This window comes from Lithobates pipiens, unplaced genomic scaffold (assembly GCF_037356315.1).
Source record: "Lithobates pipiens isolate NorthernLeopardFrog02 unplaced genomic scaffold, aLitPip1_a1.2 Scaffold_18, whole genome shotgun sequence".
Taxonomy (NCBI): domain Eukaryota; kingdom Metazoa; phylum Chordata; class Amphibia; order Anura; family Ranidae; genus Lithobates; species Lithobates pipiens.
In genome coordinates, this window is record NW_027507758.1 from 270673238 (window position 1) to 270700166 (window position 26929).

The window sequence follows — 26929 nt, forward strand, 5'->3', positions numbered from 1 at the left end:
TTATGCCACAAGGTGCCCAGAACTTTCCCTCCCAATTCAATCCAATGCAATGGCCCTCATCCTGGACACCTGGATGAAGTTACACCCAGACATTGTACTCCTTCAGTATGTAGATGACCTCTTGCTTTGTGCAGATACCCTCCAACGTGGTGACATCTCAAACTTCTCTGAAAGCCTCTTACCTGCTACCTCTATCCTCTTTCCGACGGAGGACCTGAGATAGGCTGTGCAGACATGAAACTTAATATCTGTTTCCCAGTCACTGGATGCCAGAAGCTGATTAAACCTGACGATGAACGCAAGCTGCATACTTTTTATGAGAAACGCATGGCCACAGAAGTTTCAGCTGATCCTTTGGGTGAGGAATGGAAGGGATTTGTTGTGCGCATCAGGGGAGGCAACGATAAGCAAGGTTTCCCCATGAAACAGAGAGTTCTCACCCACAGCCACATTCGTCTGCTATTGAGTAAGGGTCACTCCTGTTACCACCCCAGGAGGACTGGCGAGCACAAACACAAGTCTGTGCATGGCTGTATTGTAGATGCCGACTTAAGTGTGTTGAACTGGAAAGTCAGGGAAGGTGAGAAGGACATCCCTGGCCTCACAGACAACACTGTTCCATGTCGTTTTGGTCCTAAAAGGCAAGTAGAGTCTGCAAGCTCTTCAACCTGTCCAAAGAAGATGATGTGCACCAATATGTGGTTAGAAAGCCTCTTGCTAAGGAAGGGAAGAAGGTCAGGACTAATGCCCCCAAGATCTAGTGTCTTGTAACACCTAGAGTTCTTCAACACAAGCACAGACATATTGCCCTGAAGAAGCAGCGCACTCAGAAGAATGAGGAGGAAGCATCAGAGTATGCCAAGCTTCTTGCTAAGAGAACAAAGAAAGCAAATGAGAAGTGCCAGGAGCAGATTGCCAAGATTGACTTTTATCACTGAAAACCTCCTCCACTACGTAGCCGAGCAAGGATACAAGGCCTCAAAGTAAAAGGTCCAGTGGTGCAAAGAGAAGGTGGTTTTTCTGGGTCACTTAGTGTATAAAGTACCTCTGCGCCAACCACCTTGACAAGGGGAATGGAGGGATGCTGCAAACACTGAAGGGAGCTTCACCTACTCCCTGAGCAATATCGATTAAGTGGTTTTAGTGTTGCGCAAATGGGGGAATACAAGAAAAGAGGGGAGAGGGAGGGGGGGGGGAGGGGGGAGAAAGAGAGGGAAGGAGAAAAGAAAAAGGGGAAGGGGAAGAAAGGGCAGGGAGGGGGAAGGGGAACAGATGAGTATGCAGGTAAAGGATAAAAGGGTAAAGGTCAAAAAGTAGGTGAACAAAATGAGCTGCGCTAAAAACAAAAAATTAATCAAACACCTAAACCTAATCAAAACCTATACCAATAAACATGAAAAAAACAATATTAAGTTGACAAAAAATGTGATTAGTAAATAGTATACATAAAAACTATCATATCATCATAAAAGTGAATAAAGTGTATACTAGATCTAAAATGAAATTAGCATAAATAATATAGAAAAAACCCCCCACAATAATTAATGTAAATTGAAACAAAAAATAGTGTGTGCTAAATCTAAACGAATAAAATTAACAAAAATAATATTCAAAAACAATAAAGAGTTCATATATGATGAAGAAAAAATTTGTCCAAAAAGTATTGTTGATTCCTCAAACTTGATATTAAGGTGCAAAAATATCCACAAATGCGTGTATATAGAAAATAATCAAAACAATCCTCCACCAGTGAGAAGAGGGGCCGCTTACCAGAGCTTTAGATCCCAGTGTTAGTGAGATCAGTAAGGCAACAGCACAGAGGTTTCTGGATGAACCGTCACAGGCATCCCACCATTTACATCTCCAATACGAAGGCTCCAATCGGGAAACAAAGGTATCGTAGATTGCTGGCACCGCGCTGCCTCTATCTCCAGTACGAAGCCTCCAGTCAGGAAACGAGGGTATCGTGGATCATGTATAAAAGATCAAAGACACTCGCATAGCGTAAAACCACTTGGTTTAATGAAGTAGAATTTAAAAAAATTTACACTCACATATATAAAGAAAAAACGATCACATAAAAATGAGCCGGCCGGACTCGTGTGCCGCCCGCACTTCCTGGTTGGGCGTAGAACGCGGAGACGTCAGAACGCCTATCTCCCTACGCGCGTTTCGTCACGAACGGACGTGTTCACGGGATGCGGGACGGCGTTCTGACGCACCGCCTATATACAAAATCCTAAACAAACAGCCTCGGTCTGAGCTCCATGTTGTCCTCTCAATCCACCATGTTAGGTGAGGGAAAGAGGACTGGAATGCCTATACTATCACCCAGTCCACCATTTTACATAGGGAGAAAGAGGTAAAAATTTGCCCTACCACTACGCAGAGGCAAACCTATAATCATAACCCTCCAGATTCTTTAAGAGCCATAAATTAAAAATACAAAATTATCATAAAGATACATTAAGAAAAAGAATTAAAAAAATTCCTTTCAAATACCAATTGAAAAGTATATTTATCAAAAGGTATTTAATAAGATAATAAAATAATATTAGGCACAAACAAAACAGTCCAAACGAATAAACAAAAGAGCTTTTGTAGTAAAGATATGTACTGTCTTGTATGTCCAGATATTAATACATTCTTCGTTATAAAAAATTATATACCAGTGGAAATTGAAAACTTTTTTTGGTAAGACCACAAATACAGAAAAAATGATAAAGGCAAAAAACCCTCATTGAAGACTCATGGAACTCACACCAAGTTTACAGTTAAAAAAGCAACAACAACAACAGGAAGCCTAAGCTATATAAGCTATTCCAACCAATCATATATTGTTCAAGAATTGTCAATAAACGCATTTACGTCTACTTCAATATTAAGGCCATGAGGGACGTAACTTTTTAATCTGTGTATCCACATCATTTCAAGCTTGGAAATGCTTCTTACCAAATGGGTTCCCCTCCAATGGGGATTGAACTTGTCAATTCCCATAAAGATTGTGTTGGTGGGGTCTCTATTGTGTGCCAGCAGGTAATGTTTGGAGACCGAATGCTGGGTATATCCTCTACGGATATTCCCAATATGTTCGTTCAAACGTACATGTAAAGCACGTTTGGTCCGCCCTACATACTGGAGGCCACAAGGGCACTCCAGCATGTAGACCACTACCTCTGAGCAGCAAGTGATAAAAGGTTCTATGGTGTAAGACCTAGATGTAACCGTAGATCTAAAGGTAGTACTTCTCCTAGACCGACAGCCATTTAAGCTACATACCGTGCACTTCCTGCATTGATAGTACCCAGTAAGGTTCGAGAAAAAATGCGGACGATTAGTGGGTGGGTCCAAAACATTAGGGGCCACCCTGTCCCTCAAAGATGTTACGCCTCTATATACTACTTGGGGTCTGTCAGGCAAAATAGTTCCCAATACCGAGTCGTTCCTAAGTACATGCCAATGTTTTTTAAGTATATGTTTGATCCTAGTGTGTTGGCAAGAATAATTGGTGATGAAGGGGTAACGAAAATTGTTTTGACGACCTCCTTCTCGTTCCTTTAGTAAATCGGATCTTTCAACTTGACTAATCTCATCTATCAGACGTGTCAAGGGTTCAGATGGATAGCCTTTATCAATGAACCTCTGAGTGAGAACACGGGCCTGTTGTACAAAAACATCCTGTTCTGTACAGTTACGTCTCAACCTTAAGAGCTGACTTCTAGGTACTGATTTGAGCCAAGATGGATGATGGCAACTAGTAGTAGGTATAAAGGAGTTCCTATCGGTGGTTTTAAAGAAAGTTGATGTAATAAAACATTCTCCTTTAATAGTGATAGTAAGGTCTAAAAAATTAATTTTGGTAAGACTAGCTTCATAGGTGAGGTGTATGCCCCTGGTGTTGGCGTTAAGCTCACTCATAAACAAGGAGAGATCCGATTCACTCCCATCCCATAGGAGGAGGATGTCGTCTATGTACCTGGCCCAAAAGGTCAGCTGCGGCCTGACCCGGGCATAGACGACATCCTCCTCCCATTTCGCCATAAACAAATTCGCCAAACTAGGGGCATATTTTGCCCCCATTGCGACCCCTTTAATCTGGCGAAAAAAATCCCCTCCAAACCAAAAAAAGTTATGCGTAGCCGCATAGTCTAAAAGTTTCATAATAAAGATTATTTGTTCTGAGGGGAGATCGGAAAACCTCTCTAGGGAATCCGAGACGGCCTCTAGGCCCATATTTTGGGGTATGCTTGTATAAAGTGACGCAACATCTGCAGTCACCAGCAGGGTCCCTTGTTTCGGATGATATCCCCTGAGAAGGTTAATTATATGCCTCGTGTCTTTAATAAATGATGGCATTCGACGCACTAGAGGTTGTAGAAAGAAATCTATATACCTGCCCACCCGGGAAGTAATAGAATCGATCCCACTAATGATGGGTCGTCCCGGGGGGCAGGTGAGACTCTTATGGACCTTAGGTAAGTAGTAAATTATGGGGATTCTAGGAGTTTTTGGGACAAGAAAGGCCTTTTCTTTCTTATTTAAGATTCCCTGATCGAATCCCTCTGTAACAAGGGACTCCAAAGTTCTTTTGTATTGTGCATTCGGATTAGAGGGTAGGGAGATGTAAGTAGCCCTATCTCCCAAAATCCGATTCATCTCGCCTATATAGTCATCCTTATTTAGGATGACTATACCCCCCCCTTTGTCCGCTGGGCGGATGACCACATTTTTATTGTTGCAGAGGGATTCAATGCCAGCATCAATCACCTCTTTATTTCTAACTTTTTTTATACGTAAGTCTTCAAGGTCTTTGAGGGCCAGATCACGAAAGACTTTTAAAGAGGGACACAGATGTCCAGGTGGGTTGAAAAGTGATGAATTAGAAAGCCCCGAGTGACAATAGTCACCAGAGGCATTTCTAAGAAAATTGGTAGGATTTGAAGCTACATATCTTTGGATATTAAGTTTTCTTACATACCTATGAATATCCATGTATGTTTGAAACTTATTCATATTTTTGGCTGGGGCAAACTTGAGGCCCTTATCCAGGACACTCAGTTCGCAATTACTAAGAGTGGCCGAGCTAAGGTTAAAGATACCTGCACCAGTTATGTTCTTGGTCTTTTTGGGCTGAGTACGCCTCCCCCCTCTAGTTCCTCTCTTAGCTCGACCACTCTTTTGATGCCTTGGTTTGGCCTGGGAAAACCCCAATTGTTGTGGCTTGGGTTAATACCCAAGTTGCCATTACCAGAGTTTCCCTGAATGTCACTGTAGGGACCCATATTATTGGGCCTCAGGTTTGTCATACCCTCCATAGGTGGAAACCCCGAATCCTGTAAAGGCAAAAAACTGTTTTGTGTAGGAATATTAAATTGAGATTGGTAGTCCACATCATAATGTACCACTTGGCTGTTAATATAAGCTGTTGGTGGGTTAGGTTTTGGATATTGAGAAGGGAGGGGTAATTGATTATAAGTAGGAGATGGAAAATAACCCTGTTTAGAAGCAAAGCTTCCCATCCATCCAGGGGGAGGTACAAATGGTCTCTCCTGTCCCCAGTTTGGAGGGGGAGCAGCCTGACCATAATAAGGAGAGGGGGCTTGGGCATATGTGTGGGGGAGAGGGGGGGCATTCTGACGTTGCCCACCTCGTCCCCTTCCTCTATTGTCATGCCCCTGAGGAGGTCCTCGTTTGCCACCTCTCATTTGGCTGTAATTTCTCTTTCCCTCACCAGGGGAGCGGAAACGAGAATTTACAGAATTTGCAGATGGTACTGTCTGGTTTTGTGTATTCTGGGGTGGTATCCCACCCTGGGACATAGCCACCGGGGTAGTATCCATAGCAGGGCCGGAGACATCAATTTGTTCTATCAGTAATCTCTTTTGCCACTCAAAAACAGTCAGAGATTGATAGTCCAAGATATCTCGGTTATACTTCTTTTTCTTTTTTAGTTTTTGTTCTCTATCCTCTTTCTCCAACAGTTTAAGAAGACCTTTGGATCTATCTAAATATTCCTCATTATTTTTAAAGGGCAATATTTTATCTTTTAAGTTTTTGATCTCAATATCTAAACGGTTAAGTGTTAAATTCTTCCTCTCCACGAGGAACCGTAGAAAGGCAACACCAGCTTCATTAAAATATTTATACCATCCCTCCAGATCTACCTCACCTTTCTGGGGGCAAACCTCCCACCTCAAGCTGCGTGGGACCATCTGTAATTTTATATACGTTTCCAGAAACGCAATGTCCCATTGGGTATGGATCTCAGATACTATTAGGTTTTTTAGCCTTGTAAAGAGACCACCCAAATCCCCATCGCCTTCAGCAAAGGGTTCAAAAACCTCTTCTGTGTTTACCACTCTGGAGGCACGAAAATCAAAAATATCCATGAATAAAGTAGCTGCAGTAAATGTATAAGGATCACAAACACGGTACAAAGGGTAAACCGCGCTACTCAAACAACAAAAGAAAGCAACCTATAAGCAGCAACCCTAATCGTAATACTCCGATATCAAACTAAATAGGTGAACAAAATGAGCTGCGCTAAAAACAAAAAATTAATCAAACACCTAAACCTAATCAAAACCTATACCAATAAACATGAAAAAAACAATATTAAGTTGACAAAAAATGTGATTAGTAAATAGTATACATAAAAACTATCATATCATCATAAAAGTGAATAAAGTGTATACTAGATCTAAAATGAAATTAGCATAAATAATATAGAAAAAAACCCCCACAATAATTAATGTAAATTGAAACAAAAAATAGTGTGTGCTAAATCTAAACGAATAAAACTAACAAAAATAATATTCAAAAACAATAAAGAGTTCATATATGATGAAGAAAAAATTTGTCCAAAAAGTATTGTTGATTCCTCAAACTTGATATTAAGGTGCAAAAATATCCACAAATGCGTGTATATAGAAAATAATCAAAACAATCCTCCACCAGTGAGAAGAGGGGCCGCTTACCAGAGCTTTAGATCCCAGTGTTAGTGAGATCAGTAAGGCAACAGCACAGAGGTTTCTGGATGAACCGTCACAGGCATCCCACCATTTACATCTCCAATACGAAGGCTCCAATCGGGAAACAAAGGTATCGTAGATTGCTGGCACCACGCTGCCTCTATCTCCAATACGAAGCCTCCAGTCAGGAAACGAGGGTATCGTGGATCATGTATAAAAGATCAAAGACACTCGCATAGCGTAAAACCACTTGGTTTAATGAAGTAGAATTTAAAAAAAATTTACACTCACATATATAAAGAAAAAACGATCACATAAAAACGAGCCGGCCGGACTCGTGTGCCGCCCGCACTTCCTGGTTGGGCGTAGAACGCGGAGACGTCAGAACGCCTATCTGCCTACGCGCGTTTCGTCACGAACGAATTCGTTTAGATTTAGCACACACTATTTTTTGTTTCAATTTACATTAATTATTTTGGGGGGTTTTTTCTATATTATTTATGCTAATTTCATTTTAGATCTAGTATACACGTTATTCACTTTTATGATGATATGATAGTTTTTATGTATACTATTTACTAATCACATTTTTTGTCAACTTACTATTGTTTTTTTCATGTTTATTGGTATAGGTTTTGATTAGGTTTAGGTGTTTGATTAATTTTTTGTTTTTAGCGCAGCTCATTTTGTTCACCTATTTAGTTTGATATCGGAGTATTACGATTAGGGTTGCTGCTTATAGGTTGCTTTCTTTTGTTGTTTGAGTAGCGCGGTTTACCCTTTGTACCGTGTTTGCAAAGGTCAAAAAGTGCTAGTGTAAAATTATATGTGTCTGGGTGTGCACAAATCCTTGTTCGGTACGTGCTAAACTAAAATAAATGTTAAAGAGTGGCAATCAAATATAGATTCTGATAGAGTGCCATACAAATAAAAACTCACAGTAATGGATGAATGCCTGAAACAATAGACATATAAATCGTGGGTGCTGTGCAAAACTGCAATAAAATATGCTGACAATAAATGAGTATATAACTTAAGGTGATAGTCCAAAATATATGACTAAAAGTGTACAGTGAGAATAATCACATAAGCACAATCCCATGTGACATGCCAAGTGGAAAAAACACAGATATCAATCAATCCAATATAACAAAATGCATGTTCCATGCGGTGTTTATAAAGTGCCAAGTGAAAAAAACACAGATATCAATCAATCCAATATAACAAAATGCATGTTCCGTGTTTATAAAGTGCAAATAGTGCTAGCAGCAAAAAAAAACGTTACAACACAGGTGAAATGATAAACACATAAAAATAAGGTGCTGGTAATCAGTCTGGGATATTCAGTCCTGTGGACGTGCTGTGTTCTAAGGGGAAGCACTAGCTTTGAACTTCAGTGATCCATGCAGGCATACATGTGCAGTGACTTAATCCTCCTATTTATCCAATACGTGGATAGATGTGCCCTTACCTCACGGCTGTGAGGTTACAGCCTTAATAATATAGGTGGGTAACTGGCTCCTGTTCCTGGGATAGGTATGCCTCACGGCTGTGAGGTTACAGCCTTAATAGTATAGATGGATAACTGGCTCCTGTTCCTGTGATAGGTATGCCTCACAAGATAAAGAGATAATGTCCCATAGTGTAGTAGTTTCAACCAATTGAATTTTATTTAAGTATAGTGACAGGGTACTCACATTCTGAGTGAATAAAAACTGCAGTAATAGAGCAACAAGCAGAGTAACGAACGGTGCGTTCCAATGTCCTTCCTAGTGTCTCTCTCACTTCCTTCCTTGCGCATTCGTCACCGTCACGTGACTTCTTCAGGGAAAAAAATGAAAAAAAATTTCCCTGAAGAAGTCACGTGACGGTGACGAATGCGCAAGGAAGGAAGTGAGAGAGACACTAGGAAGGACATTGGAACGCACCGTTCGTTACTCTGCTTGTTGCTCTATTACTGCAGTTTTTATTCACTCAGAATGTGAGTACCCTGTCACTATACTTAAAATTCAATTGGTTGAAACTACTACACTATGGGACATTATCTCTTTATCTTGTGAGGCATACCTATCACAGGAACAGGAGCCAGTTATCCATCTATACTATTAAGGCTGTAACCTCACAGCCGTGAGGCATACCTATCCCAGGAACAGGAGCCAGTTACCCACCTATATTATTAAGGCTGTAACCTCACAGCCGTGAGGTAAGGGCACATCTATCCACGTATTGGATAAATAGGAGGATTAAAGAGGAAGTAAACCCTGATGGGTTTACTTCCTCTTTTTTTCCCTGCAAAGGTAAAGCATAATGGACTACTATGCATCGCATAGTAGCTCATTATGTGTCACTTACCTGACACAGGAGCCAGCGAAGTCGCCGCTGATCCCTGTAGTCCGCCGCATCCATCTTGCTGGTGGCGTCTCGCAGCTCCGACCAATGACAGCGGCGAAGCCGCGATGACGTCACTCCCGCGCATGCGCACGGGAGTTGCGTCTCGCAGCTCCGCCGCTGCCATTCGGCGAAGCCGCGATGACGTCACTCCCGCGCATGCGCACGGGAGTCGACAAATTAGGCAAATCCATTCTTGGACTTGCCGCATTTAGTGCGCATGCGCGCCGCTGTCTACGGCGCATGCGCCGTAGACAGCGGTGCCCATTTTCGGGCAAATATCTCCTAAATCATATAGGTTTAGGAGATATTGCTTGGACCTACAGGTAAGCCTTAATCTAGGCTTACCTGTAGGTCAAAGTGGTTTGAAGGGGTTTACTTCCTCTTTAAGTCACTGCACATGTATGCCTGCATGGATCACTGAAGTTCAAAGCTAGTGCTTCCCCTTAGAACACAGCACGTCCACAGGACTGAATATCCCAGACTGATTACCAGCACCTTATTTTTATGTGTTTATCATTTCACCTGTGTTGTAACGTTTTTTTTTTTTGCTGCTACCACTATTTGCACTTTATAAACACCGCATGGAACATGCATTTTGTTATATTGGATTGATTGATATCTGTGTTTTTTTCACTTGGCACTTTATAAACACCGCATGGAACATGCATTTTGTTATATTGGATTGATTGTTATTTGTATTTTTTTCACTTGGCACTTTATAAACACCGCATGGAACATGCATTTTGTTATATTGGATTGATTGATATCTGTGTTTTTTCCACTTGGCATGTCACATGGGATTGTGCTTATGTGATTATTCTCACTATACACTTTTAGTCATATATTTTGGACTATCACCTTAAGTTATATACTCATTTATTGTCAGCATATTTTATTGCAGTTTTGCACAGCACCCACGATTTATATGTCTATTGTTTCAGGCATTCATCCATTACTGTGAGTTTTTATTTGTATGGCACTCTATCAGAATCTATATTTGATTGCCACTCTCTAACATTTATTTTAGTTTAGCACGTACCGAACAAGGATTTGTGCACACCCAGACACATATAATTTTTTCTGGGTCACTGCATCCTCCAAGGCACTCGAAATCTTGCTGAAGAAAGAGTTGCTGCAATCAAAGCCATCCCTTTGCCTCAAGGTCAAAAGCCCCTTCACACCTTTTCTAATATTAATCTCCTATTTGAGGTCTTGGATCCCAGGCACCTCCCTCTTGATGCAACCTCTCTATGACGTCCTGAAATCCCATCCCTTCTCACTTTCCCAGAAGCTGTGGACAAATTTGAAGTTCTGAAGGAGATTCTCTCCACAGCCCCTGCATTGGGCCTCCCAAACTATGAAAAGACTTGCAAACTGTTTGTCTCAGCCCTTGTACACACGGTCGGAGATTCCAACAACCAAATCCTTCGGATTAATTCCAGAAGAGGTCCGGAAGTGATGTTGCATACACACAGTCGGACTAAGTTGTCGAAAATACGATTGCACATAACGTGATGACGTTATTTCGTTACGATGGGACTACGTTCAGGCTAGTAGCCAATAGCTTTGGTCTAGGAATTTGATCTGAGCATGCATGGCACTTTGTCCATCGGAGTAGGCTACACATGATCGGAGTATGTCCGATCGGGGCATTTTGTCGGAAAATTTTACAGGCAAGTTGGAAAAGTTGGTCTGTCGGATATTCTGCCAGAAACAGTCCGATGGAGACCACACACAGTCAGAATATCCGACAAAACGGTCCGATAGGACACATTCCGTCTGAATCTCCGACCGTGTGTACAAGGGCTTAAAGAGACAAGGACATGCCACAGGAGTTACGGCTCAGGCCCATGGCAACAGGTTCAGACCCATTGGTTATTACTCTTGCCAACTGGACCCAGTGGCCAATTGGGGACCCTCCTATCTTAGAGCCGTCTTTGCAGCCCAAGCCCTTTGGGACAAAACCGCTGACCTGATGTTGGGCCATCCTCTAATCCTCCTCGCCCCTCATGACATAACGGCCATATTAAACCAAGTACAACCTAATCACCTGTCTTTGCAGAGACACCTCAGACTCCAATGTGCCTTACCTCTCCCTGATAACATCACTCTCCTCCGATGTGATACTCTACTTCCACTTTTCGAGGGGGGGAACCTCTTTGGAGAATGATCCTCATCTCACCGCTCATGACTGTTTTGAGGTGATGAAAACGGAGACTTCACACCTGCCTACAGTCAGTGAAACAGCCGTTGAGAATCCTGACTTGACAATCTTTGTGGATGGTTCCAGGTATGCAGACAGCCCTGGGCGGTACCACACAGGATACACAGTCACCACCAAAGATACAGTTCTTCAAGCTTCAGCGTTACCTTCCTCCATGTCTGCCCAGGAAGCAGAACTCCAAGTCCTAACAATGGCATGCAAGTTGGCAGAAGGAAAAAGTGCTAATATCTATACAGACTCAAGATACGCCCTAGGCGCTGCCTGCGATTTTGGGGTCATTTGGAAAACCAGAGGGTTCCTAACAGCAGCGGGTACACCTGTAAAACACAGTGCAGCTATCAAGGACTTAATGAATGCCCTACTACTACCAGCACAAGTGGCTATACTTAAGATAAAGGCACACAGCAAGCTGAATTATCAAGAAGCACTAGGCAATCACCAGGCAGATACTGCTGCGAAACAAACAGGACGCAAGAAGTGGCCAGCAGAGAGAATGTACCCATCCTGGATGATACAGTGGATACCCCTGAAGAAACTTTACAGACCACTATGATTCTACAAAACCCTCCTGTGAGCAGGACCTATCTCAAGGAGCAACAAGAAGCAGCTGACAAAGAAGAAAAAGAAGTGTGGATAAAGAAAGGAGCTGCAGAAACTGAAGGGATCATGGAATTAAACAAGAGGCCGTGAATGCCACAATCAATGTATCCTGCGGTGGTACAGTGGGCCCATGATGCCTATCATCTGTCAAAAACTTTATGATCAAAAACTTTACGTGATTAAAGGTTTAATAGAGTTTGGAGTAGCCCTTGTCACATCTACTCACCCCCTTTTCCAAGTATTTGAAATTCAGGATGATGGTACCTATACCTTTTTTATTATACTTTTTTTTTTTTTTTAGGCTAATCTTTCTCGAATGTCAAAAACTTTTGATGAATGCCCTGATCAACAAATACTATTTAGCTCTGGGGATTACTCCACTTACCAACAACTTCTGCAAGTCATGCAACATCTGTGCTAAATGTAACCCAGGAAGAAAGGAAAAGGTACCTTCCTTTGAAGCATCTGGCAAAAGCCCAGTACCCCTTCCAAAGGATACAGATCAACCACATCCAGATGCCAAAAAATGGCCAATACGAGTACGCATTAGTCATCATATCCTAGAGGCCTATCCCTTCACCAACATGACAGCAAAGACCACAGCTGAGAGACTTTTAACAGAAATGGTGTGCAGATATGATGTCCCAGAGGTCATAGAGAGGGATCAGGGGCCGGGTTTCACGGCCTCAGTGACCAAAGAAATATGGGAAATATTAGGGGTCACATTAGCTTTCCACGCCCCATACTATCCTCAGAGCAGTGGGAAGGTGGAAAGATTAAATGGCACAATAAAATCTAGAATGCTAAAAATGTCTCAGGAAACGGGAATGAGTTGGCCAGATAGCCTGCCCATAGCCTTATTCATTGGTACACTCCAAGGGGAAACCATGGCTTGTCACCCTATGAGATACTGGTTCAGCCCCCAGACTGGGTTGTTACTTTCCACAGCAATTACAGCTCCAATCTGATGTACTGACTGATTATGTAACTGCTTTATCTCGAGGATTAACCCTTATCCATTCGCAAGGGTTTTCCTCCATTCCAGATCGTGAGCTAGATACAGGGCCACACAAGTTAGTCCCTGGCGACTAGGTTCTGGTGAAGAACAACTACAACCACCACATCAGTCAAAGTGGCCAGAAGAAGCTTGTGGATAAATACCTCCCACTGCAAGAAAGTCCCTGTACCTGAGGAAGAGGCCGAGGGGACCAAATTACTCTATATATCATTTTCATTGTGAGTATTACTCAGGCACAAGAGGTAGCCATCAAACAAAAAGATGGTATAACCCAATTCTAGTATAACTCATCCAATACACACATTGCCCCTTTTTATATCCTCTTATGAACAGATAATTTCAGGTACTATGTACAAGATCCGGTCCTGGGATGAAGCAATACAACATGACTGTGTATGTATGCATTACTGACACCTATTGGGGTAACAACTCTGATTCTTGGGGAGCAGTGGGTTGAAACACTGGGGGTACAAACTGGGGGTACAAACCTGAAAGCGCCCAAAATAGAAAGGATAATAATGAGAAGTCACTCTTAGATAGAATGACAATCAACAAGCCCACAGATCAGTATTTCACCAAGGAGTTCAGGCTGACCATTGAGAATCCTATCCCAGGAGACAGCGGGACCTATGTTCTGGGCCTATGGTGGAGAAGTGGGTATTCCGGTCTGAGAAAACTTTTCCAACTAAAAGATATGTTCAATAACCCAGAGTGGGGAGTTCCCCAATCTACATCCAGCTCCAACCCCCTGAGGCCTCATATACAGACGTTAAAGGACATGGTGGCCATAGCAGATCCTACCTTTGAGGATACTATGGCTGCAGAAACTGGGTTCTCAGATGTCAACCTGTGGCTAGAGGGGATGAGATACAGTGCAGGGAAACATAACAAAACCAATTGTTATGTATGTGGGGGGGGGGGGGGGGGCTAGGCCTCATTTGGGAATAGTACCCTTAAACATACCCCCAGAACATGAGACATGTTTACTTAGTCTGTTTTTCAATACAACCACTAACCACTTCCTGTGTGAACATTGGAAGAAGGAATATCCCATAGTCACCAAGACCCCCAAGCCAGGAGAAGGTATCACCATATATCCTGGCAATTACACATGCTATGGACGGTATCAGGGAGTGGGGAAATCTCTTAGGAGTTTCACTAAGGGTTACTGGGAATCTTATAGTGAGGCCTCTGCAGATCTAGTGCAAAATCATTTCCAGTTTTTGGGAGACATGTACTGGATCTGTGAACGCATGAAAATCAGAAGCAGATTGACAGAAGAGTGGACAGGAGATTGTGCATTGGCCAAGGCCATAATGCCTCTGCATATTTTCTCAGAGGCCACTCTACAGCTAGAACCAGATGCAAATAACACACCCAGGCCCAACAGGAGGCGTAGGATTGCCCCACCAGGAAGCTTTGACCCTCGCGTATACATAGATGCCATAGGGGTCCCTAGAGGGGTCCCAGATGAGTTCAAAGCAAGAGACCAAGTTGCAGTGGGATTCGAGTCTCTAATCCCCATTGTCACCGTAAACAAGAATGTAGATGGGATAAATTACATCTACTAGAGCCAAAAAAGGTTTGCCAATTACACTAGAGATGCACTCCAAGGTTTAGCTGAACAACTAGAAGCTGCTTCACATATGACCTTCCAAAACCGCATGGCCTTACATATGATCCTAGCTGAAAAGGGGGGTGTGTGTAAAATGTTACCTGAAACGATTACACGTATATCCCAGACAACAATGGCCCAAATGGTAAAGTGATCTTGGCCATCAGAAAACTTGAGGATTTGTCCAAAGAATTAAAGAGGAATTCAGGGCTCACCAACCCCTGGGATCAGTACTTCACCTGGATCAAGGGAGGGTGGCAGGGATTATTAACACAGATAGGAATAGTCATCCTGATAATTTTGGTGACCTTGGCTGTCATAGTCTGCTGTATTCTCCCCTGTCTTAAAACGTGTGTAGAAAAGCTGTTGAACAAGCCACTCCCACATTTGTGAACCAGGAAATACCAGCTGAAGTTTATGAAATGCACTCCATTACAGACACTCCCTCCTCCAAGATGTAACACCAAAAGAGTTATAGCTACAGATAACACCTGACTGTCCTTCTTCAGGCTGTATCGAGGGGGGTAGTGAGTTAGTCACTGCTTTTCTCTATATGCAGTCCAAAAAGAGTTGCTGACAAGAATGGGCCAGGTGAAATAGGATTTTAGTGCAAGGGACAGATTTAAAATAGACATTTTATAAGGGGGGAACTGTAATGGTTGTGACTAAGGTAACACATAAAGTTGTCATATAAGGTATTAGAATGCTAAAATGCCTATTTCAATATGTAATTATTATGTCATTGCATAGCTTGCTAACCTTAACTCTACTTCAGATAACTGCTAGCTCCCCCCCCCTTATCTTGAAGCCGAACCGCAAAGAATTATAAAAAGACTGTGCCTCATTTCCGGGAACTGCACCCAAGACAGACATGACATCAACATCCAACGTCTTGTCTCGAAGAAGAAGTTATTACCAAAATACCCAACATAGCTATCATTAATTACTAAACTTGCTAAATCAGCTAAAAGCATACATACATACATTTGTTACAGTAATATGTCGCTTATTTTTTTTTATGTCTAGCCCAGTGATGGTGAACCTTGGCACCCCAGATGTTTTGGAACTACATTTCCCATGATGCTCATGCAGAGTAGTTGAGCATCATGGGAAATGTAGTTCCAAAACATCTGGAGCGGCAAGGTTCGCCATCACTGGTCTAGCCGATGTTATATAAACTGCAAGGAAAAAGAGGAAATAAATCAGAAAGTAATTTTCACACTGGACCAAAGGTGTCAGAGTGGTTATTTCAGAGCGTGCACGCTTTATATTCAATAATTTGATTGGGGCAGATATAAAAATACGAGACCTTGGTTCTGGTTCTGATCCAAAACATATGTCATCTAGGTAGCACATTGGGAAGGAAATACGAATCATATAAAAGCAGTAAAAACATGATTCAGTTGTAGATGATCTGGATTGTCTAGTACCGGCCTACGTCTGCATCCTAAATTTCAGACACTTTTCATTTGTGAACACCCACAGAGCATTGGCGCCACACTCTCCATCTTAGCTGACGTAGCTGGGGAATATGGGCTTCTGCTGTGTGCTGTGTTCACCGCCTGTGTTGGAGCCCCTCCCTGCATATGCCGTGGCAGCGTAACGCTGGTAGGAGTCGGCGTGCATATATGCTGCCTCCCCGCACACAGTCTTTTTGCCACACAATTGAAGATGCTATATCCTACAACAGCACTCCATCTCTTTTCTGGCACATATGTAAGCTATTTACAATGTCACTCCACATATTGCTTTGACAGTTTTCCTCCCTCTAAATGTTCTTGGTGATTCTGGACTGTCCTTGATGTCATTATATATTTCTTTCTACATAATCTTCTATGTTAATTTGGTTGTGGTTATAACTTTATCCTATGTGCACAGATTCTGATTATCCTCACTACCTTAATTGGGTAATGTACTTATTATCTCCACTGTATCTTATTAACGTTATGTAACTCACTGATATTGCCTCCATTTATCTTAGACTCTTGGCAGTCACCACCTGTCCATCATTGTGTTTCACTATGAACATTGACAATCTGTGTTCTGGGGTGTCTGTGTATGCGCCCTGCTGACACGTGGCTCCAAAATACCTCAGCTCCCAGGACAGACAACCCTTCTGGCCCTGGCCCCATAGTTACTACATCTCATTGCATTGACTCTATGTAAGTATTCAGGACTAGGGATGGGAGAACGGTTCAGCCCGAGCACAAGTTCGGGCCGAGCTTTCGTTGTTCAGACGTTTGACAAACAGCCGAACAAACGGGTCATTCAACCGCTTGTTTTGCCCCCGAACCGACCACAATGCATTGCGGCATTGAACATTGCATTGCAAGCTCTGATTGGCTGAAGCAGTGAAAGTTTCAGCCAATCAGAGCACAGAGCACTGTCAGGGTCATGACTGGACACTGTCATAAAAGTATTTTTTCAGTGTGTGCTATACTGTGCTATTTTGCTTCAATTGTCAGTGTAGAATATTAGTTTAGTGTCAGTCTAGGGATAGTGTTAGTGTAGTGAGCAGGACCATCATTCAGCTTTGCATAGTGTGAAGCTAGAGTAGGGACAGCTCAGATAGTTTCACTGTAGTGTAGTGAGATCGTGTCAGTAATCTTTACATTAGTTTATTGCTAGAGTTGGGACAGGTCAGTGTATTTGATTGTGTTACTGCCAGTTTAACACCAATTACTTCTATGTGCGTTACTGGCAGTTTAACGCCATATAGTTCTGTGTGCATTACTGCCAGTTTAACACCATATAGTTTTGTGCGTTACTGCCAGTTTAACGTCATACGGTTATGTGTGTTACTGCCAGTTTAACGTCATATAGTTCTGTGTGTCACTGTATGTTTGGCGCATTGTATTGCAGTATATTAAAGTGTACTCATGGAGTGTGTCTGTGTAGTGTAAGTACTCAAATTAAAGTGCACCAAATACCTCTTTACATTGATTAAAGTGCATCTACGTACATATTTCAACTTCTTCTTTACTTTCACTGTCCCCTCTCTCCCAACAACGTCTGGGAGGACAACAAGGAGAGGCAGACATTCCCTTGGCACTCTAAGGGGGCCAACAACAAATGTGTCCACAGGCAAAGGTGGATGTGGGGGTCAGTCCTCAGGCAGGGCATCATTTCCTCTGTTTAGTGAGTTTGCCCGTGCTACCCAGCCACAGCATACAGAGCAGCGTATTGCCAAGTTGTCTCTAGTGATAATGATGAAGATGGAGGATGATGATGATGATGATGATGATGATGAGGCCACTGATGCGACTTGGGTGCCAGATAGAGCAGAGGAGGAAACTGAAGATGAGGCAGCACAACCCCAAGGAGGTCAACATCAAGAGAGTAGAGAGCAGCCACCCTATTCCATCTCATTTTGCAGCTGTTATCTCCTGGCCCACTCCCCAAAGCTTAGTTGTCTGGGCCTTTTTCAGCACATCAGCAGCAGATCACACTGTTGCCATCTGCTACCTCTGTCTCAGGCACATAAAACCTGGCAAAAACACCAACCATATGTATATCATTCCAATTTTTTTTTGCCTTCATCAAGAGCACCTCTATAGGGTTATGGTGGGAAGTCGCCCCCAACACCCAAAGAGTAATTTTTCTGCACCTGTTTGACAGGTGCATATCATTGCAATTGTAGCGATGGCTCCTGAAGACCATGCACTATGTGTTTTGTCATTTAACCTTACTCTTGAACCGCAGTTTGGTTTTGGGTACAATTGTACTAACTTTAGACCTCCGCACCAGTCTAGCTGGACTGCCTGGTTTCTGCCTGACCATAGGTGGCGCTGTCATCATGGCAGGGTGCAGAACGCAGTCTAGTTGGGTGCATTAAGGTTTCTCTCCCTCGGAACCAGCCCTGTGGGAGTGTCACTCTTGCTGCACCTTCTGGGAGAGGGTACTTAAAGTGCGACTGTCATGTGTTTTGGGATTCTGGTGTGTGGAAGTGTTTTCTGACCGTTTGGTCCTGGTCCCCCTGACCAGCCCCCAGGACTGCCATAGCCTGGGGTGTGAATGAACCCGACTTCAAACCTCGGGGGCTGGCCAGCCCGAGGTAAAGAAACTGAAGGAAGGATTTGGAGGGGGTCCGGTGCCGTCTCGGTTTGTGGAGAGGCCCAGCAACTGTGAAGGTTTTCAGGGGAGGCCTCTTCGGGAGAAGGCCACGCAAAGGTTGGCTTTTCAACAAGAGCCTGGACAAGTTGGAAGACCCCAAGTGAATCCAATCTCGTGTGGTATTGCCAGACTGGCTGCAAGATACTGGTACCAGTGTTCTACAAGTTGTCTACAAACTTTTCAGTTTTACCAAAGCGTTCTACACCAAGTCTGTGGCCGAGACTTGTATCAGATTTAAACACCTTGTTGGCTGCTAGGCCTGGTGAGAGAAGGACTATCCAATGAAGGTGAGGATCCAGCTGTGAGTGGCTATTCTCTGGAATGCCTGATGTGAGAGATGTGTTTTTCCAAACTGACTTAGCACTAAGAGTGCCTGGACTTTTCCTACCTAAACCCTCTAACCCTACGTTGAGAGACTGTGTTTGTTAATTATTTCTTTTGCAAATAAAAATCCCTTCGAGAACATCTGGTGTCAGTCTCTGCAGTTATTGGGCCATCTACCTCGGGAAACCCCTATACACACACACACGAGGTGACGGTAAGCCCAATTAAATCATCCGCTCCTTCGGGGGTCAGTGCTACAGTTTTTTACGGCAAGGCCAATTCTTGCTTTCATCAAGAGTACCTCTATAGGATTATGGTGGGAAGGCACCACCAACACCCAAAGACCAATTTTTACGCACCTGTTACTTCTATACAAAGTCAAAGTGACACCAGAATGTATCTAAAAAATCTTCAATCTTTTCCCCAGTGCACTACATTGTGGCTTCATCATACACACTGGCCCCCCAGCTGTTGCTGAGCAAAATAAAGGCAGCTTTCAGGGAAAATTGTATTTTTGTTGGCTTAAATACAATTATTGCTGCAACAGATTTGAGACATGGTACAGATCTGACACTTTACAGGTAGAATAAGGGGATCCCCAGGCACTATATTGGAAGGAATTTTTTTTCATTTTTAGGCTTTCACTTTAAAAATCAAAAAATCACTGCTCATTTAAAAATGAAGTTTTTCACAAACTTTTTTTTATTGATACATGTCCCCCAGGGCAGGATCCAGACCCCTATAACCATTGTATGCAAAATGACTTGCACATAAGCCTTCAAAATGGGCACTTTTTATTTTTGACATTTGGGTCCCATCAACTTTAATGGGGTTCGTTATTCGGGTCCGAACTTTCGCTGTGTTCGGAAGTTCTGGTTTGAACCGAATAGGGGTCTGTTCGGCCCATCCCTATTCAGGACGGGCTAATTTGTCTTTCCTGGTTATGACCAGTTACAACTAGATTAATTATATTTTATTATTCTTTATAGATATTCTTGATCATCCGCCCCTGATGAGTGTTCACACACGAGACCCCTTGAGCATTTAGGATGCAGACTTATGCCGGTACTAGACAATTAATCCAGATCATCATCCACAAATTAATCATGTTTTTACTGCTTTTATATCATTGCAATTTCCTTTGCAATGTGTGGCCTAGACGACATATGTATGTGTATATATATATATATATATATGAATTTATAGACTGTACCAATCAATTATTCCAGACCACCATGTGGTGCCAAGTTGATATATATTTATGTATCCTTGATGTCCTTTTTACATGTGCACATATGTGTGTGTGGATATAAATGAAATTATATTTTTTATATTTTATGTGTTTTCTATTACTGATACAGTATGTATTATCTAAATCTTTCCATGTTCAATAAATATGTCCTTTTACCAATTTACTTCCACAATGTCAATAGCCTCATTCAAAGTCCCAATTTTCCTTCTTTATTTACGTGAACCAGGGATGGAGGCACACCACATATGTGCTTCATCTAAAGTCCCAAAATCCCCCCCCCCCCTTATCCTGAAAGGGGTGCAAAAGAATTTAGATTATGTATGATAAACTGAGTGGACATGATCATTTTAGGAGCCTTCCTGTTGATACTGGACAACACCAATGGCTGTCTCAATGCTTATGAGTTGCCTGGAATTGAACTTTAAAAAGGTTCAAAAAAGTAACAGTACAATTGCAAGAAAACCTTTGCAACCCCTTTTTCATTCATGTAGTAAACAAAACAGACAACATTCTCACATCTTTATTGAACAAATAGTTTAAACAATCAAAATCCCTGGTGGCAAAAGTATGCAAAGATTTAGCATGATGTCATCTATAAGTGAGCGTAATGCCGCGTACACACGACTGGACTTTCCGGCAGAATAGGTTCGACTGAATCATCCTGTCGGATATTTTCCAATCGTCTGTGGGCTAATCCGATCGTTTTTCTTTAAAAAATTCAGACGAACCTAGAAATAGAACATGTTTCAAATCTGTCCGACGGACTCAATTCCTATCGGGAAAACCGTTCATCTGTATGCTTGTCTGACGGACCAAATACGACGCAAGGGCAGCTATTGGCTACTGGCTATTGAACTTCCTTTTCTAGTCCCGTCATATGTCATCCCGTTTAAAACAAACTTACTTTCAAACGGACTTTAGTTCGTTCATGTGTGGGCAAGTCCGTTCATTCGGAAGTCCGTCAAAAAGTCAGTTGGGAAGACCGTCTGACCTTTTCTGCTGGAAAGTTCATTTGTGTGTACGCGGCATAAGTGGACTCAGATATCCAATCAATGGAATGAGTATAGAGGTGTGGATTGAAGGTACTCATCCATATAAAAACGCACACATACAGTGTGTTGGTAACTGAAAGCATCTTCTCCATAAAGATATGCTAACATGTTCCAATGAAAAATTCCAGAGGACCTCAGCACTGTCAGTTGAAAAGATGTAAAGAAGCATAAAGGTTGAAATGTTAACAAAGCCTGGGTATGCATGCCTTAACCTGACTAGAGATGCCCATTAAAGAAATGCCAAAACTATCAGTAATTGAATCTTGCACCACAGTGCAAGTAGGTTCAACAGCTACCAGGATCAAATCCTTTCCCTCTAAACAATCTTTATGGTTCTCCCCACTATCCCTTTTTGCTTAGTACTATGCTAACCGAATTAGCTGTTATAGCCACAAAAGCTATACTGAGGTTAGGAGCAGAGAAGCTGAAAGAGACAGTTTGCCTATGCACAAATTCAGCCTTGCCAGCCCTGGTCATGATCTATCATACCTATACAAAATTTCAGCCTTGCCACACCGGTCATGGTTTATCATGCCTGTGCACAAATTGAGCCTTGCCAACCCAGGTCATAGTCTATCTCATGTATACACAAATTCAGGGTCACAAGCCCATGTCATGGTCTCTAAGGGCTATGCTAAAATTCAGTCTTGCCAGCCCAGTTCATGTCGGTCATTCATGGCTAGGCTAAAATTCAGTCTTGCCAGCCCAGGTCACAGTCTATCATGGCTATACTAGAATTCAGCCTTGACAGCCTAAGTCAAGGTCTATCATGATTTTGCAAAAAGTCAGCCTTGCCAGCCCAGGTCATGGTCTATCCTGGTTATTCAGAAATTCAGCCTTGCCACCTGCATCATACAGTGGAGATTATTGTTTCTCATTTTGTTCCTCAAAGAGGTTAGCTTAGTTACTAAATACAAGAGTTCACATATTTTTTATAGTCAGGATTGTGAATGTTCCATAAAACCATAAAATTGTTTGTGTGATATTAGTTTATGTAGATTTTTTGGGGGGCAATCAGACTGCATTTAGGAGTCACTCCTGAAGAAATCAGTAATTGCAACAGGTTTACACACTTCCCGCAATGTGTCTATTAAGGGAAAACAGACTAGTCTTTAAAGATTTCCTATATAAAAAAAGCTCAGTTAAATAACAAAATATCAGAAAAGGTAAAATATTCTTACCTTGCACCCACATTTCTGGTGAACTCACCTAGGCAAGGGTGCTGTCATGGGTCTTTTCTCTGGATCCTGGAAAAGCTATGGATCCCAAATATCATGAGAGATTTGGATAGCGCTAGAGCAATTACACATGATATTCAGGCTTCCAGGATCCTGAGAGAAAGCCTAGTGATGTCCATGACCATCTTGTCGTGAGATTCTTATATGAAGAAGCCAGAACCTGGGGTATAAGGTGAATAACTTTTTTTTTATATTAGTCATTTTTACATGGCATGGTGGGGACTCAATTTAATAGCTGAGATTTTGTTTTACCAACGACTAGTAATAAAAATGTTTAAAACACCCATGATACATTTTGTGAATATTCATTTTTTTTCACAAAAGCCTAACATTTAATATATATTTTGTGGTTGGTGGAATGAGTATGGTATGTTGATTTGCCTTTCATAGAAACTAATCTGAGTTTACTTTTTATTTCAATACTACACAACAAATTCAAAAGCTGCATTCTGACTGGTTACTACAGACAGCACCTCCACTTTTTCTCTCTTCCAATTTTATAGAAAATCCCTTTTGGATCACGAAGCCTAACCAACTAAGGAGATAATACTGAGTGTAGGCATATTAATAATCTAAATTCCCTACCATTTTTGATTAGCCATTTTACTTAATTTTGCAGACAGTAGACAACAATTTCACAGCTAAATGTTTAAAGGAATATTATTTATCATCAAGTGTAAAAAAAAAAAAAAAAAAAAAAAAAGTATTTTTAGTAGTTAATAATACAGTGGAATAGTAATTTCCTGAAACGGGATATCTTTGTCAGCTAATGTTCATTTCTTTTTATAATCACAGGGTTACAGGAAGATAAAATATGCATTTTAATATACTAACAAATTCCCCAGACATCACAAAGTTCCAGATATTCACAAAAGAAACCGTTTTCTTATATCATGAAAAAAGCACATTCACCATATTATACATTAAACGCAAGTATAAAATATTCATACTAAATAAACGTTTAATTGATTTTCTCTAGAAATCTTTAGATGTTCACTTTATTTTGTAAAAGACAAGTCACATAAAAAACACCAACAGTGGCAAAAGATAAAAACAATGACAAAAGAGCAGCCTTTTTTTTTTCTGACGCTTTCTACTCAGCATGTTCTATGGAATATTAATAAAAATCTTTGCCCTAAGTTAGAATATTTTGAGTAAGAAGTTATGGGATACATTGCACAGCAATGCACGACTCCTTTGCCTATGCAATGGGACAGACCTTCAGGAAGTTGGGCATCATGCATTTGGGGGAGCCAGAATCACAGGACTAATGGCTTTCTAGCGTAAATAATAATATTTTCAAATTATGAAGCTTTGTTGTGAATAGCCATATGGCATTTACAAATGTAATATTTGGGCTTTTTATTGCCATATACTACGATTGCATTTAATACCAACATCATAAATTACTATACTGACATAGCACCTCTGTCAATCTTTTACAAATACTGTCTGAACTAGGAAAGCTTGTCAATCAAAACTTAAAGGCAATACTTCTGAGCCACCCAACTGCTATATTCTGTTTGGAAGTGTGATGCTATAGAGAGGTCCTATCAAATGTGCAGTCCAATCAGAGTGTCGGATCCCCAGAACAGCGACGAAGATGCAGATGGTGGAAACCTTTGTGAGGCGATCAACATCCTACAGCAAGCCCTCACGGGTAACGTTCGTTACAGATTTTCCTTCTCTGACAATCACATTTTGGCTGGGTTAAGGCAAAATACAGGCACGTGATGTGGCTGCCTGCAAAACAAACCTAGCATGTCCCACTGCCTCAAACTCAGGCGGCATTTATGGCACTTTTAGTTTAATTCACAGTCTTTGATGTCCAGATTGATCATAACACTTAGGTCTCTTTTATGTCATTACTGTCTGTGCAAACATTATGTTGTAACTCAAAGTGGCTGAGTTAGAGCTACCAGTGCAAAAAGAAGGAAAAGCAGAGAGACTTCCAGTAGAGGGCACCAAAGCACCAGTAATAAGACAGTTTTCCATCTTCCTGGGACTGCAATATTTGCATCTGCAAATACATCCACTTGTGTACTGTGAGAACTAGCATCATTCTGATCCAAGGAGAAGAAAATACAATCACGTATACTTTCTTGCCCTCTTTATACAATCCAAGGGAATGTTTCCAGGAAGCAATTTATGTGAATGCTCCTTTAAACTTCTACATTGATGATTTGCCTTTGTTACTTTGACCTAGAACAACAGAACGGAAGAAATAAGCATATTTGTAATTCAAATAGACCTCCCCCCCATGCTTTCTTTTGCATAAGGATAAATGCATACTGTTGTCACTAATTCTTGTCCAGTGTTCTCACCAGAAGTTCAATGTAAAAAGAGGAGATTGAGTGGAGATGGACATTTTTAGTTATACACCACCGATTAAAACAAAAAAATATAGAATACTCTGAAAATGAGTAAAAAAACATTGATTTTTAACATTCAGGATACAGAATACAAACCCGTTCTAATCCTTATACAGTGTATAGCATAATAATGTGCTTGCAACATAAACTTTAAAGGAACTCTTGTAGGAGCATCCTTTCCTGTTTGAAAAGCAGCTGTGCCATGACAGTGACCATTTTCCAACTCCTAGGCTGAATATTAGTTGTGGGGTAGTCACAGAAGTGACCTTAAAGGGGTTGTAAACCCTCATTTTTTCACCTTAATCCATCCTATGCATTAAGGTGAAAAAACGTCTGACACTGACCAGTCCCCTAGTTTTACTCACCTGAGCCCGTTCGCGGAGACGCGCTCTACCTCTCTGCCCATTGTCTTGGCTCTTGATTGGATAGATTGATAGCAGCACAGCCATTGGCTCCCGCTGCTGTCAATCAAATCCAATGATGCGGGGACCGGGGGGCAGGGCCGAGTACAGCATTCTGTGTCTATGGACACAAAAGCTGGACTCAGGAGCATGCCCGCGCAGTAACACAACCTCTTTTTTTCCTTCAGTGTATCAGTCCGCCACACAGTTGCTGCATTTACCAACACGAGCTTAACGTGCTCTCCTGAAACAAATGCGAATGGTAAATCACAGTACAGATCTATATGCTATCTGCTTATTTGAGTCTGTTTAAGCACACACACAATTCTTAAGCCCTGATGAAGAAGTAGTGTGTTTAGCCCCTGAAACATGTTCTTTTTTTATGCTATGAATCACGTTCCTGTGCGATTCCTGTACATTCCCCTGCAATGCGATTTGGCTGCCCATTTATTTGAATGATTTGCAAAAAACACAGCAATGCACAAAAAGTAGTGCTCGCACTACTTTTGAAAAACACGGTACTATGCAATCTGGTGCCTGCAAACGCACTGTATTTGCAATTTGCATCTGGGGTGTCCGATAAAATGTATTGGCATCTGCAGAAAGTTGCAAAAGCAGTGCATTTTGATGGCAGTACAGAAAACACGCATGGAACACTCCTTTTGTGCACTTCGCTCTGGTGTGAACCGGTCGTCAAAGTGAGAGAGGAAGGAGCATGACCGAAAGCCAGTCGGGTGTGCTGTATGCTGACAAGTTACATGTAGATAGGAGAGAGCAGAGTGGACCAAGACCTCATTGGACCTCCTCCTAATACCACACTATCCAATCAGCATACTGGGGTAGAGAATTGACAACACTGTATTCCTTCTATAACTGTAACAGAGAAAGTGATGCTGTCTGGCAGGGCAGTGTAACTCTCAGAGCTAGATCCAACAAGACAATTAGCAGTTTTAACTACTAGCGGACCACCCGCCGTCATTATACGCTGGCTGTTTGACATTGAATACCGGGGTTATGGCTGCCATATGTTTGCCATAACCCCGGTATCTTTTTAAACAGCGGGTGTCCGCTTCAGATAAAATTGGTCTCTCCGGTGGATTCGTCGTGAGATTACTCTTATAGGCAGCGTGAGAGGTGACCCCCGCTGCTCCCTGGTCTCTGCTGCTTACCGGAGAGGTTGGTAGTGGTGGAGATGATCGGGTCCTTTGCCCTCTGAGGCATGGAGTCGAGTGAGTGAAAGATGGCCCCTACGATTGGATGACGGAAGCAACGTCAAACGTCACTTCCAATGGTCTTAAAGGGGACTTTTTTTTTTTATTGAAAAAAATACTTATACAGTTAAAAGTAATACTTTTTTT

The 26929-nt window shown here is 41.9% G+C and overlaps 1 protein-coding gene and 1 pseudogene across 2 annotated transcripts in view; one reads left to right on the forward strand and one right to left on the reverse strand.

Moving 5' to 3' along the window:
- Nucleotides 1-234: 234 nt before the first annotated feature.
- LOC143990135 (small ribosomal subunit protein eS6 pseudogene) lies at nt 235-969 on the forward strand (annotated as a pseudogene).
- A 20044-nt stretch (nt 970-21013) lies between these two features.
- NKAIN2 (sodium/potassium transporting ATPase interacting 2) overlaps nt 21014-26929 on the reverse strand; it is a 1500295-nt gene continuing 1494379 nt past the window's right edge. For both annotated transcript variants that reach the window (XM_077486956.1, XM_077486954.1), the window contains one exon: nt 21014-25000. In XM_077486956.1, the coding sequence (XP_077343082.1) occupies nt 24991-25000 (10 nt within the window). In that variant the 3' untranslated portion in view covers nt 21014-24990. The remainder of the gene's footprint in view (nt 25001-26929) is intronic.